The sequence below is a fragment of the Oncorhynchus masou genome, chromosome 11 (genome assembly GCF_036934945.1).
Source record: "Oncorhynchus masou masou isolate Uvic2021 chromosome 11, UVic_Omas_1.1, whole genome shotgun sequence".
NCBI classification, from domain to species: domain Eukaryota; kingdom Metazoa; phylum Chordata; class Actinopteri; order Salmoniformes; family Salmonidae; genus Oncorhynchus; species Oncorhynchus masou.
Genome location: NC_088222.1, coordinates 39,536,742 through 39,552,306, shown reverse-complemented (window position 1 = coordinate 39,552,306; position 15,565 = coordinate 39,536,742). Strand labels below are relative to the sequence as shown.

Sequence of the window (15,565 nt, the reverse complement as noted above, 5' to 3'; positions counted from 1 at the left end):
CAAGAGGTTGTGACACTGTTCATAGCTGCCTCATAAATTAAACACAGTGGACATTAGGGTGTGTTGTTATGGAACCTTGTTGCTCTGTGATGTGTTTCCACCGACACAAAGGCACACGCCCTGGGGTTGTTTGAATGTTATTAATAAACCATTTGCAGCTTACATAAAAAATAGTCTGCTAGAACAGCTCATCAAAACCTCATTCCCTGGTCTATGATCACACCACACACAGACAATAAGACGTATATTTACATACATTCTTATCCAGATGTCTGTGTATATTCTTAATCCTGACTCATGGTGGACAGCATTATTCCCCGAACATCTGGTAACAGAAAAGAAACAAAGACAGTCTTCCCTTCCTTTCTCCTCTGTCTCTCTTGGGCACATGTAGACTCACCGAGCCGGCTCTGTTTCTCCCAACAGATGGTTGCCAGATTGGCCAGCTCCTTGTATTTCTCGGCAAGCTGGAGTTTTCCGTTGTTGAGGCGGGGTCGCCTGGCGATGCTCTCCTCGGCCAAGCTCCGGTTGGAGGTCAGCAGGATCGCTCTGTCCACCTGCAGCTCCTGAAACTGGAGACAAACATGGCATCAGGACCCTGAGGATGTACAGCTTAGCACACACAAAGAAAAGGTCAATTGATTAACTAAAACAATAGCAGGCTGTGATGATGGGGTGCCATGTTTAAAATAGTATTCCAGTAATACTGGTGTATCAACCCACTTATAACATCTTGATAAACAGGAGTTTAACATTGGCATAACAGTTGAAAAGTACTTATTTATTTAGCTATTTAGAGATTGATGTTTACAAATCTGCTCAACTGAGCCTTCCCAGAATGTATAGTTAATCAAACACTTGTCAAGCAACAACAGATCTTCAAGGCTAACCTCACTCCGCATTAAATGCTCTACACACTAAGATTGAAATGTGGTGAGCTGGAACACTTTGTCTCATAGGGTTTTGAGCAGAGAAAGCAACAGCAAGGGGATGAGTCAAAGTGCAAAGTATGAAACTGTGAGAAACAACAGAGTTATTGGGGTTAGAAACATAGGAAGGAACAAGGGTGTATATACAGTAAATATATGTTTGACGGCCAGTTACTTAAGAACAAAACTTGTTCCGTGGTGTGAACTTCATCCAGTAAGTCTATGCTACATATTGAATGTATGAAAAGTGGTTCTCAGCCAGGCTGAAGAAAGCTGAGGGCACATAATACTAAGGGCAACCCAGCCCGTCTCAAATCTACTTTCACGTTATGGTTAAGTAAAGATGTGTTAAACAAGATAAATAAAAGTTGGTGTTAAAAAAATACTTATAGGCCACATTCCCAAAACCAATGTGACTTTCCACATCTGTCAAACAGAGGACTGAATTCCTGGTCATGAGCCTTGCTCGTGTTACACATGGAAAGCATGGCTACGCTTGTGGCTTTGTCATACACACTGGGAGCATTCAGTTGATGACTTGGCATGAGTGAAGTCCAATTTTGCTTACTTCACATATCAGCCCTTTAAAGTTGTTTAAAAACCAAACTCAGGACTAAACTCAGGCTATTGCTTACACTTTCATCAATCCTCATACCACAAGCAAGAACATTCATATATGCGCAGTAATTAACAGTGACAGTTCCGCAGACTAAGGCTTCAATTAAGCAAAAATCCATTTAGCTTTTAAGTAAGCATCAATATATGGCAATAACCCCCAAACTGAAGGACAATTAGAAATGATGCATTGAGAAGTATTCCATTTAAAGGGCCAGCCCCAACGGTCAGGAACTAATGGCGTTTCCAGTGCCTTTTTTACTATGCATCGCTCTGGACCAAATTAGAAAAATGATGAAGAGATTCTGTGGCCTGTCAATGGGGGCTCCCTCCATTTTGTTCCCAAAACGACACAAAAGGCTCCTTCGAGATGAATCCAACAGCCACAGGCAACCTTTAGCTATGGAGCTCAGGAGGAATTCAAGAATGTCGTCATGGAAGACATTTGCATAGCACAGACAGGACAGCAAACCACAAACCCCACTGTTAACTCCAATTGTTTGAGGCCAAAAGAGCATGGAGGTTTTATAAAGATTCACTATTTTCCATCTGCCTGAAGTGAAATTATTAGTTTTTTTAGCTGCCAATTTCACTGTTTAAAACTCAGGATTTGTTAACTCTGGCTGAGCTCACCAAAGCATAAAGGATTAAGGATTTATTACTTCAATGAATATGAGATTTTTGCCTCACATGATATTCTGCTTTAAGACCAAAACACAGTTTAGCTGTATCCATGTGGAAAGCCTCCACTTGAAATTATTTCCTTACAGGGATGTGAGAATTTATGTTCATTGCGTAATTTCTACAATCAAAACACGCAACAAAGTTGGTCTGTTGAAATTGATTGAGACTGAGAAATAGCCAAGGAGGAAAAGCTTCTCAGTGACATCAGAAAGTGGGGTAAGTTACTGAGTCAGTCACTAATAGTGATCTTTGTCAATGATGCAGTGAGGGTGCATTGAGTTTTCTTGCAGCTTGAATTATGGATTTGAAATGCTCAGTCAAATCAAATCAAATGTTATTGGTCGCATACACATATTTAGCAGGTGTTCTTCCAGGTGCAGCGAAATGCTTACGTTCCTAGCTCCAACAGTGCAGTTACATCTAACAATACAAAACACGCGAATCTAAAGTAAAATAATGGAATTAAGAAATATACAAATATTAGGATGAGCAATATCAGAATCCAGAATATAAATATATATGTATATGATGGGATGTATAGACATTATGGACAGTACATGTCATATACAGTGTCTTCGGAAGTATTAAGACCCCTTGACTTTTTCCACATTTTGTTACGTTACAGCCTTATTCTAAAAATGATTAGATAGTTTTTTTCTACACACAATACCCCACAATGACAAAGCAAAAATTATTTTTTGGACATTTTTGCAAATGTATTACAAATTTACAAATATCACATTTACATAAGTGTTCAGATCCTTTACTCAGTACTTTGTTGAACCACCTTTGGCAGCGATTACAGCATCGAGTCTTCTTGGGTATGATGCTACAAGCTTGGCACAACTGTATTTGGGGAGTTTCTCCCATTCTTCTCTGCAGATCCTCTCAAGCTCTGTCAGTTTGCATGGGGAGCGTTGCTGCACAGCTATTTTCAGGTCTCTCCAGCGATGTTTGATCGGGTTCAAGTCCGGGCTCTGGCTGGGCCACTCAAGGACATTCAGAGACTTGTCCCAAAAACATTCCTGCATTGTCTTGGCTGTGTGCTTAGTGTCGTTGTCCTGTTGGAAGGCGAACCTTGGAACCAGTCTGAGGTCCTGAGTGCTCTGGAGCAGGTTTTCATCAAGGATCTCTCTGTACTTTGCTCCGTTCATCTTTGCCTCGATCTTGACTAGTCTCCCAGTCTCTTAGGCTGATGCTGCCACCACCGTAGGGATCGTGCCAGGTTTCCTCCAGACATGACGCTTGGCATTCAGGCCAAAGACTTCAATCTTGGATTCCTCTTTAGGTTCCTTTTGGCACTCCAAGCGGGCTGTCATGTGCCTTTTACTGATGAGTGGCTTCCGTCTGTCCACTCTACCATCAAGGCCTGATTGGTGGAGTGCTGCAGAGATGGTTGTCCTTCTGGAAGTTTCTCCCATCTCCACAGAGGAACTCTAGAGCTCCGTCAGAGTGACCATCGGGTATTTGGTCACCTCCCTGACCAAGGCCCTTCTCCCCCGATTGCTCAGTTTGGCCTAGCGGCCAGGAAGAGTCTTGGTGGTTCCAAACTTCTTCCATTGGCGAATGATAGAGGCCACTGTGTTCTTGGGGACCTTCAATGGTGCAGACATTTTTTGGTACCCTTCCCCAAATATGTGCCTCGGCACAATCCTGTCTCGGAGCTCTACAGACAATTCCTTAGACCTCATCGCTTGGTTTAGGCTCTGACATGCACTGTCAACTGTGGGACCTTATATAGACAAATGTGTGCCTTTCCAAATCATGTCCAATCAATTGAATTTACCACAGGTGGACGCCAATCAAGTTGTAGAAACATCTCAAGGATGATGCAACCCCTATTACGAGCCTGTTCAACCTCTCTTTCGTATTCTCTTGAGATCCCTAAAGATTGGAAAGCTGCCGCGGTCATCCCCCTCTTCAAAGGGGGAGACACTCTAGACCCAAACTGTTATTGACTTATATCCATCCTGCCCTGCCCTTTCAAAAGTCTTTGAAAGCCAAGTTAACAAACAGATCACCGACCATTTCGAAATACCTCCAACTGCTCTTAAATCCTAGTAAAACTAAATGCATGATCTCCAACCGATTGCTGCCCGCACCTGCCCGCCTAGCATCACTCCTCTGGACGGTTCTAACTTAGAATATGTGGACAACTACAAATACCTAGGTGTCTGGCTAGACGTTAAGCTCTCCTTCCAGACTCACATTAAGCATCTCCAATCCAAAATTAAATCTAGAATCTGCTTCCTATTTCGCAACAAAGCCTCCTTCACTCATGCTGCCAATCATACCCTCGTAAAACTGACTATCTTACCGATTCTTGACTTTGGCGATGTAATTTACAAAATAGCCTCCAACACTCTACTCAGCAAATTGGATGTAGTCTATCACAGTGTCATCCATTTTGTCACCAATGCCCCATATACTACCCACCACTGCGACCTGTATGCTCTCGATGGCTGGTCCTCGCTACATATTCATCGCCAACCCCACTGGCTCCAGGTCATGTATAAGTCTTTGCTAGGTAAAGCCCCGCCTTATCTCAGCTCACTGGTCTCCATAGCAACACCCACCCATAGTGTGCGCACCAGAAGGTATATTTCACTGGTCATCCCCAAAGCCAACACCTCCTTTGGCCGACTTTCCTTCCAGTTCTCTGCTGCCAATGACTGGACCGAATTGCAAAAATCACTGAAGTTGGAGACATATCTCCCTCACTAACTTTAAGCATCAGCTGTCAGAGCAGCTTACGATCACTGTACCTGTCCACAGCCCATCTGTAAATAGCACACCCAACTACCTCATCCCCATATTATAAATGTTTTTGCTCTTTTGCACCCCAGTATCTCTACTTGCACATCATCATCTGCACATCTATCACTCCAGTGTTAATGCTAAATTGTAATTATTTCACCACTATGGCCTATTTATTGCATTACCTCCCTAACCTTACTACATTTGCACACACTGTACATAGATCTATTGTGTTTTTGACTGTACGTTTGTTGTTTGTTGTGTTGTTGTTTTTGTCACACTGCTTTGCTTCATCTTGGCCAGTATGCAGTTGTAAATGAGGACTTGTTCTCAGCTGACCTACCTGGCTAAGGTTAAATAAAATAAGAAATGATCAACGGAAACAGGATGCACCTGAGCTCAATTTTGAGTCTCATAGTAAAGGCTTTGAATATTTATGTAAATAAAGTATTTCTGTTTATTATTTAGAATACATTTCTAAAAAACTGTTTTCGCTTTGTCATTTTGGGGTATTGTGGGTAGATTGCTAAGGATCTTTTTTAAATTTAATATATTTTCGAATAAGGCTGTAACGTAACAAAATGTGGAAAACATCAAGGGGTCTGACTACTTGCCAAAGGCACTGTATATGTAGTATATGTAGGATAGAATAGTGCATGTCCAGCAATAGTTAAATAGGATAGGCCCAGACTAGAAAACATTATATATAAATGTGAATTGGGTAAAACATTATTAAAGTGACCAGTGTTCCATGACTATGTACATAGAGCGGAAATCTCTCTGTGTACCGGGTGGTAGCCGGCTAGTGACAGTGACTAAAGTTCAGGGCACGGTCCTGGCTCAACTGTGGTTTCTTTCAACTTCAAAATGTACGAATAACCTTCACTTCTCGACTGAAACCACATGAGCTTGTTGCAACAGGAAACTGAAGTTACTGCCACTCCCCAACCAGAGCGAATCAGAAACCATTGATCCAATCATACTGGTCTCTGAGAAAAGGTGCCTTGTATACCTCACACCTCCCAAAATGGAAGGGGAGATAAAGTCTTCTTCAGATTGAATGCTTCCATTTCCGCAAGCTGAAACCACAGAGCAAAATGTTAGATAAGACTTCTGTAATTGGAGGCAGTTATATGTACAGGGAAGGAGAGAACATTTCACACTGCCCACCGTATCTGAGAAGAAAGTCCAAGACGTCTGGATCAGGGTGATAATCAATTGCTAATTTAAAGCTTCTCTCGGCAGTCAGCATGAAGACGTCTGTTTCTAACTTTGGCCAACTTCAAAACTATATCATTGCTCCCGGGAATCCAGTTCAGTGGAAAGTGTCTGGCTGGACATATGAGGCTTTTTTAGAAACATTGCACTGTAATAATCATAGAAACTTTGTGGTTCCAAAATACATTTATTTCCCCAATACTTAAAACCGTAATCATCTCAGACTTTGAGGTTGATGAAGCACTTAGAAAAAAGTATTTCAATTAGCTATGATGGGCTGACATACGAGCAAGTCCTTAAGCTGTGTTCTTTCATTATTAATCAAATGGAGGAAAATAAGAAGTCTTAGAAATAGGGACTTTATAACAAGGGCCCCCATCCTCAAATGAATAAAGGGGCGTTCTCAGAACTGCTTAAGACACGGCCCTCTCCCTCAGCATTATCAAGAGACTTGGCCATGTAAGAATGCTGTTCATCGACTACTGCTTAGCCTTCAACACCATAGTGCCCTCCAACTTCATCACTAAGCTCGGGGCCCTGGGTCTGAACCCTGTCATGTGCAACTGGGACCTGGACTCCCCGACGGGCCGATCCCAGGTGGTGAAGATGGGCAACAACACCTCCGCTACGCTGATCCTCAAAACGTGGGCCCCACAAGGGTGCGTGCGCAGTCCTCTCCTGTACTCCCTGTTCCCCCATGACTGCGTGGCCACGCACATCTCCAACTCAATCATCAAGTATATGGATGACACAACACTGGTAGGCCTGATTACCAACAACAACGAGACCACCTACAGGGAGGAGGTGAGGGCCCTGGTGGAGTGTTGATAGGAAAATAACCTCTCCCTCAACATCAACAAAATGAAGGAGCTGATTGTGGACTTCAAGAGACAGCAGAGGGGGCACTCTTTTAACAATGCTGAGAGGCTGATGACTTCAAAGGTGTTTGCTGTGTAAACACAAAAGAGATTGACTGCCGACACTCTGATCAGAGGTGCTAAGTACTGTTGGCAGGCAAATGTTTGACAATCCTACCGGTGTGGCTGAGCTTTTAGGCTTGTCACACCTCTTTGTGCATACTTAAGTCTTGTCATGGATGAAGCTTGAAATATCTGCTTTGTCACATCACAGCAGGGAAGATGGCAAAGTCTGTAGAGTATTATAATTCCATGACACCACACTGTGTGGCTCGCATGCAATTTAGAGAGACCACAACTCTTAGCAGCCAATCTGAAAGTGCTCTAAAGATGTGTGATTCAGCTCCAAATGTTTTTCAAATGTCTCCCTCAAAACTGGGCTACTTCAGTCCATCCACAAGTGTCGCACTGTGCATTTCTCTCACACTTGTGGTTTGTATAATGAACATTTGCAAGGCAATCAGAGCCCCAGGTTCTGTGGAATCCAGAGCATTTGGCCCATTCAAAAGAAGCACTTTGTACACAAATCCACAGCAAATCCACTGTTTTCCCTTGAATTTCCTGTGACTACAAGTACACTGTACAGCTCATTTCACTCCAAATCCATGTCATCCGTGGCTATTCATATTCACCAGAAGTTTTCCCCTAAACAGATATCCCAACAGACCTTCCATTTCCTGCTGTGGCTGCTCATACCCCTGGTTACCATTGAAGAGAGAGTTCCAGGAGCCCCCGGGACAGTGTGCTTGGTATGATGCACTGGTTGTAAAGCAAACCTGACAGTGTTTACCGTCACTGACAAACAACACTTGAAGAGCACTTTGGATATGGAAAGATGTTGTTTGCACTTCTCGAGTTGAAAATGTATTGTTTAGTTTTTGTGGGTCAATGTGTGAAGACACAAAAACTGGAAATACAATAAAAATGGATGTGAACCTAGTACAAAATATAATTGTTCGACATTTGATATTGGGATATATACAGTGCATTCGGAAGGTGTTCAGACTTAGTGACTTTTTCCACATTTTGTTAAGTTACCGCCTTATGCTAAAATTGATTCCAATGTTTTTTCCCTCATCAATCAACACACAATAGCCCATAATGAGAAAGCAAAATCAGTTTTTTAGAAAACTGAAATATTACATTTACATAAGTATTCAGACCCTTTAATAAGTCCTTTGTTGAAGCACCTTTTGCAGTGATTACAGCCTCGAGTCTTCTTGGGTGCGACGCTATAAGATTGGCACACCTGTATTTGGGGAGTTGGATGTCAGAAGGTGAATTCACCAATTTGTAAGTCGCTCTGGATAAGAGCGTCTGCTAAATGACTTAAATGTAAATGTAAATGTTCTACCATTCTTCTCTGCAGATCCTCTCAAGGTCTGTCAGGTTGCATGGGGAGTGAGACTACACAGCTATTTTCAGGTCTCTCCAGAAATGTTTGATAGATTTCAAGTCCGGGCTCTGGCTGGACCACTCAAGGACATTCAGAGACTTGTCCCGAAGCCACTCCTGCGTTGTCTTGGCTGTGTGCTTAGGGTCATTGTCCTGTTAGAAGGTGAACCTTCGCCCCAGTCTGAGGTCCTGAGCCCTCTGGAGCAGGTTTTCATGGAGGATCTCTCTATACTTTGCTCTGTTCATCTTTCCCTCGATCCTGACTAGTCTCCCAGTCTCTGCCGCTGAAAAACATCCCCACAGCATGATGCTGCCACCAACATGCTTCACCGTAGGGATGGTGCCAGGTTTCCTCCAAACGTGACGCTTGGCATTGAGGCCAAAGAGTTCAATCTTGGTTTCATCAGATCAGAGAATCTTGTTTCTCATAGTCTGAGAGTCCTTTAGGTGCCCTTTACTGATCGGGCTGTCATGTGCATTTTACTGAGGAGTAGCTTCCGTCTGACCACTCTACCATCAAGGCCTGATTGGTGGAGTACTGCAGAGATGGTTGTCCTTCTGGAAGGTTCTCCCATCTCCACAGAGGAACTCTGGAGCTCTGTCAGGGTGACCATTGGGTTCTTGGTCACCTCCCTGACCAAGGCCCTTCTCCCCCGATTGCTCAGTTTGGCCTTGCTGCCAGATCTAGGAAGAGTCTTGGTGGTTGCAAACTTCTTCCATTTAAGAATGATGGAGGCCTTCAATGCTGCAGAAATGTTTTGGTACCCTTCCCCAGATCTGTGCCTCGACACAATCCTGTCTCGGATCTCTACGGACAATTCATTTGACGTATTGGCTTGGTTTTTGTTCTGACATACACTGTCAACTGTGGAACCTTATGTAGACAGGTGTGTTCCTTTTCAAATCAATTGAGTTTACCACAGGTGGACACCAATCAAGTTGTAGAAACTTCTCAAGGATGATCAATGGAAACAAGATGCACCTGAGCTCAATTTTGAGTCTCAAAGCAAAGGGTCTGAATATTTATGTAAATAAAGTATTTTCAGTTCTTCTATTTTATAAATTTGCATACATTTCAAAAAACCTGTTTTCGCTTTCTTATTACGGGGCAATGTGTGTAGGTTGATGAGGAAAAATATTGATTTAATTAATTTTAGAATAAAGCTGTAACATAGCAAAATGTGGAAAAACTAAAGTGGTCGGAATACTTTCCGAATGCACTGAATATTATACAAATGTGAAAAATTTGATGTATTATGCCATCTTAAGAATACTGGCTCATTTTCCATCAAGTCAAACTGCTAGAATCGATCAGATAGATTTGTTTTGGGGGGGAAAGGGCTTGAGTGTTACTCTTCTCCTTCACTGCCATTTATGGTAAGACGAGGTGCTCATGGAGTCACTGAGTGTTTTAAAATGTAGCAGAGCCAGTGTCCAGATTTCTGTAATTGAATTTTCACAGTTCGGCTCATACCCCATGTCAAATCCTATGGAGCCACTAGAGGATAGCAATTCAGCCAGTCAGAAGGCTTAGAACATTTCTCCACAAGGAGCTAGCTAGTGATATGTGGGCTATTTACACAAGCGTCCATCTTATTATGTCATTAAATCAAATCAAATTGTATTAGTCACATGCGCCGAATACAACAGGTACAACCTTACAGTGAAATGCTTACTTACGAGCCCCTAACCAACATTGCAGTTTTTTTTAAATATGAGTAAAAAAAATGTAACAAGTAATTAAAGAGCAGCAGTAAAATAACAATAGCGAGACTATTTACAGGGGGGTACCAGTACAGAGTCAATGTGCAGGGGCATCGATTACTTGAGGTAATACGTACATGTAGGTACAGTGCCTTAAGAAAGTATTCGGCCCCCTTGAACTTTGCGACCTTTTGCCACATTTCAGGCATCAAACATAAAGATATAAAACTGTATTTTTTGTGAAGAATCAACAACAAGTGGGACACAATCATGAAGTGGAACGACATTTATTGGATATTTCAAACTTTTTTAACAAATCAAAAACGGAAAAATTGAGAGTGCAAAATTATTCAGCCCCTTTACTTTCAGTGCAGCAAACTCTCTCCAGAAGTTCAGTGAGGATCTCTGAATGATCCAATGTTGACCTAAATGACTAATGATGATAAATACAATCCACCTGTGTGTAATCAAGTCTCCGTATAAATGCACCTGCACTGTGATAGTCTCAGAGCTCCGTTAAAAGCACCGAGAGCATTATGAAGAACAAGGAACACACCAGGCAGGTACGAGATACTGTTGTGAAGAAGTTTAAAGCCGGATTTGGATACAAAAAGATTTCCCAAGCTTTAAACATCCCAAGGAGCACTGTGCAAGCGATAATATTGAATTGGAAGGAGTATCAGACCACTGCAAATCTACCAAGTCCTGGCCGTCCCTCTAAACTTTCAGCTCATACAAGGAGAAGACTGATCAGAGATGCAGCCAAGAGGCCCATGATCACTCTGGATGAACTGCAGAGATCTACAGCTGAGGTGGGAGACTCTGTCCATAGGACAACAATCAGTCGTATATTGCACAAATCTGGCCTTTATGGAAGAGTGGCAAAAAGAAAGCCATTTCTTAAAGATATCCATAAAAAGTGTTGTTTAAAGTTTGCCACACGCCACCTGGGAGACACACCAAACATATGGAAGAAGGTGCTCTGGTCAGATGAAACCAAAATGGAACTTTTTGGCAACAATGCATAACGTTATGTTTGGCGTAAAAGCAACACAGCTCATCACCCTGAACACCATATACCCACTGTCAAACATGGTGGTGGCAGCATCATGGTTTGGGCCTGCTTTTCTTCAGCAGGGACAGGGAAAATGGTTAAAATTGATGGGAAGATGGATGGAGCCAAATACAGGACCATTCTGGAAGAAAACCTGATGGAGTCTGCAAAAGACCTGAGTCTGGGACGGAGATTTGTCTTCCAACAAGACAATGATCCAAAACATAAAGCAAAATCTACAATGGAATGGTTAAAAAATAAACATATCCAGGTGTTAGAATGGCCAAGTCAAAGTCCAGACCTGAATCCAATCGAGAATCTGTGGAAAGAACTGAAAACTGCTGTTCACAAATGCTCTCCATCCAACCTCACTGAGCTCGAGCTGTTTTGCAAGGAGGACTGGGAAAAAAATTCAGTCTCTCGATGTGCAAAACTGATAAAGACATACCCCAAGCGACTTACAGCTGTAATCGCAGCAAAAGGTGGCGCTACAAAGTATTAACTTAAGGGGGCTGAATAATTTTGCACGCCCAATTTTTCAGTTTTTGAATTGTTAAAAAAGTTTGAAATATCCAATAAATGTCGTTCCACTTCATGATTGTGTCCCACTTGTTGTGGGACACAAAAAAAAAATACAGTTTTATATCTTTATGTTTGAAGCCTGAAATGTGGCAAAAGGTCGCAAAGTTCAAGGGGGCCGAATACTTTCGCAAGGCACTGTAGTTATTAAAGTGACTATACATAAATGATAACAACAGAGAGTAGCAGCGGTGTAAAAGAGATGGACGGGGAGGGATGCAAATAATCTGGGTAGCCATTTGATTAAATGTTCAGGAGTCTTATGGCTTGGAGGTAGAAGCTGTTTAGAAGCCTTTTGGACCTAGACTTTGCGCTCCGGTACCGCTTGTCGTGCGGTAGCAGAGAGAACAGTCTATGATGAGTGTGGCTGGAGTTTTTTAAATTTTTAGGGCCTTCCTCTGACCGTCTGTTGTAGAGGTCTTGGATGGCAGGAAGCTTGGACCCAGTGATGTACTGGGCCGTACGCACTACCTTCTGTAGTGCTTTGCAGTCGGTGACCGAGCAGTTGCCATACCAGGCAGTGATGCAACCAGTCAGGATGCTCTCGATGGTGCAGCTGTAGAACCTTTTGAGGATCTGAGGATCCATGCCAAATCTCTTCAGTCTCCTGAGAGGGAATAGGCTTTGTCGTGCCCTCTTCCCAACTGTCTTGGCGTGCTTGGGCCATGTTGGGCCAACACTATGGTGTTGAACACTGAGCTGAATTCAATGAATAGCATTCTCACAAAGGTGTTTCTTTTGTCCAGGTGGGAAAGGGTAGTGTGAAGTGCAATAGAGATTGCATCTTCTGAGGATCTGTTAGGCCGGTATGCAAATTGGAGTGGGTCTAGGGTTTCTTGAATAATGGTGTTGATGTGAGCCATGACCAGCCTTTCAAAGCACTTCATAGCTACAGACGTGAGTGCTACGGTCGGTAGTTCTTTAGGCAGGTTACCTTAGTGTTCTTGGGCACAAGGACTATGGTGGTCTGCTTAAAACATGTTAGTATTACAGACTTGGACAGGGAGAGGTTGAAAATGTCAGTAAAGACACTTGCCAATTGGTCAGCGCATGCTCGCAGTACACGTCCTGGTAATCTGTCTAAAAACTGCGGCCTTGTGATTGTTGACCTGTTTAAAGGTCCTACTCACATCGGCTGCGGAGAGCGTGATCACAGTCTTCCCGGAACAGCTGGTGCTCTTATGCATGTTTCAGTGTTATTCGCCTCGAAGCAAACATAGAAGTAGTTTAGCTCGTCTGGTAGGCTTGTGTCACTGGGCAGCTCTTGGCTGTGCTTCCTTTTGTAGTCTGTAATGGTTTTACAAGCCCTGCTACATCCTACATCATGCCTGTTTGATGGTTCGTCGGAGGGCATAGCGGGATTTCTTTTAAGCTTCGAGTTAGAATCCCCGCTGCTTAAAAGCGGCAGCTCTAGCCTTTAGCTCAGTGCGGATGTTGCCTGTAATCTATGGCTTCTGGTTGGGGTATGTACGTACGGTCACTGTGGGGATGACGTCATCGATGCTCTTATTGATGAAGCTAATGACTGATGTGGTGTACTCCTTAATAATGCCATCAAAGAAATGCCGGAACATATTCCAGTCTGTGCTAGCAAAACAGTCCTGAAGCTTAGCATCTGCTTCATCTGACTACTTTTTTATTGATCGAGTCACTGATGCTTCCTGCTTTAAGCAGGAATCAGGAGGATAGAATTATAGTCATATTTGCCAAATGGAGGGCGATGAAGAGCTTTGTATGCGTCTCTGTGTGTGGAGTAAAGGTGTTCCAGAGTTTTTTCCCCTCTGATTGCACATTTTAAATGCTGATAGAAATTTGGTAAGATAGATTTAAGTTTCTCTCCATGAAAGTCCCCGGGCTACTAGGCTACTAGGAGCACCGTGAGCGTTTTCCTGTTTGCTTAACGCAGAATACAGCTCCTTCAGTGCGGTCTTAGTGCCATCGTCAGTCTGTGGTGGTATGTAGACAGCTACATATCACCACAGACTGGGTGATTGCCGCCGGAGACCCCAACGCGTTACTGAATTGGAGCGCTGCTCACCAGTGGATCATAGGGGCTGTGGAGCCATCCACTACAATGAGCTCAACTACCATCACATGTTAGCCAACTATGCATATGTGTGCTTTATTAAACTGTAATGGCATCTGCAGGAAGGGCAATGGGAGGTGAGCACACCGTCTGGTGTAAATGAGAATGTGTGTGTGAATGTCTCAACTAACTACTGGCATGTAACACTTTGTACATTTATTTTCGATTAAACGTCTTGGTCAAGTCGAATATAACTGTAACTACAACCAATACTGAAATCCCGACCATGGCTCTAGCTAAGTAATTCTGATCCAGTCCCTTGGGAGAATTCCATGGCCTCTCTCGGTGAGATACGACCACTTTGGAAACATCACTCTAATTCATTTGCTGCAGCACTGAGGAAGGTTTCAAATGTCATGTCTTGCTCTGAATTGGACACACCCACGTCCATTCCCAAATGAGTAATGATTTTATCCTTGTCCAAGAATGAATGCCACACCTGATGATTTCAGACAGAGGGCTATGTAACATGAATGACAATGTTTTGGAACTGTGCAAGACTGCGGGTTCAAATAGGAAAATAAAAAACTGCCCTAGTAATTTAACATTACATTCAGGAATGTTTGCTCTAGTGAAGAATAAGTCAGAAATATAGAAAGAGGTGCATTTGGATGTACAAGTGTGTGAGAGATGTGTTTACTGTGTGTGTGTGTGTGTGTGTGTGTGTGTGTGTGTGTGTGTGTGTGTGTGTGTGTGTGCGTGCGTGCGTGCGTGCGTGCGTGTGTGTGCAACAGAGAGACCGAGATTTATTTTCAAATTAAAATTTGAGTGCCTTTGTAGTATTTCGAATAGGTTGATCCTGCTGCTCACTGAACATGTCCTGTATGGCAAGCAGGAATTCCCTGTTCAGGTTCAGTGGTATGGAAAAACATCCTGTAAAAAACGAATGGAATGTGAACAAAGCCAATTGTAAATAACTATCCTACGTTTAGTTTACATTCACATGAACTTCATAGGATCGAAGGAGAACGTGGGGGGGGGGTATGAAAGGCTTTCGAAAGCCATTGGAAGCCACGCAGACAATAATGCAGAGAGTCATGGGAGGCTACTAAAGCGTCTCATGCATTGGCCATATCCTATATCATGTGCCATAGGATGAGGCATGAAAGAAATCATAGAAATTTGAAGAGAACATTATGTATACCTATTTAAGTTTGAATACAATATCTGGAAGAGGAAATATCAACTACATGTAACACACAGATATATTTAGCAAAACTGTGTGGCTGTATTCGATAGTTGCCACATTGTTGAACCAAATACCTTCTCATTGAGTCGGACGATCTGGTCCATTTTTTCTTTATCTTGTAAAAGCTCCTGCAATTCACTCATGTTTAGAGCCCTATACCCGTCTGGGGTAGAGTTTGTGTCCTTAAAATTGGACATTGTATTTCCTTCACAAGTAATTCAGACGAGTTCGTTTGCAAGCCCATCTGGTTCAATGTCGTTCGAAGTGAATAGCACAGCCACAAGCGCCTTGTGAAAATGGGTTAATGCTTCTGTTGGCAGTCAATACAAGATGCAGTGACACATACTTACCACGATTGCATTGCAGCTAATGTAATGCTGCCGACAACCACGAGAACGTCGTCATTAGTTACCACAACCACGAAGTCTTAAACGCCGC

General features: G+C 42.8%; 1 protein-coding gene across 1 annotated transcript in view; it reads right to left on the bottom strand.

Annotated features, from left to right (window-relative positions):
• Positions 1 to 15,453, bottom strand: part of LOC135548681 (vacuolar protein sorting-associated protein 37D-like) — a 43,346-nt gene extending 27,893 nt beyond the window's left edge. Inside the window, exons 1-2 of the mRNA XM_064978513.1 lie at positions 15,202 to 15,453; positions 401 to 572 (exon numbers count right to left, since the gene is read on the bottom strand). Of these exons, the coding sequence (XP_064834585.1) occupies positions 401 to 572; positions 15,202 to 15,324 (295 nt within the window). The 5' untranslated portion in view covers positions 15,325 to 15,453. The remainder of the gene's footprint in view (positions 1 to 400; positions 573 to 15,201) is intronic.
• Positions 15,454 to 15,565: the final 112 nt, after the last annotated feature.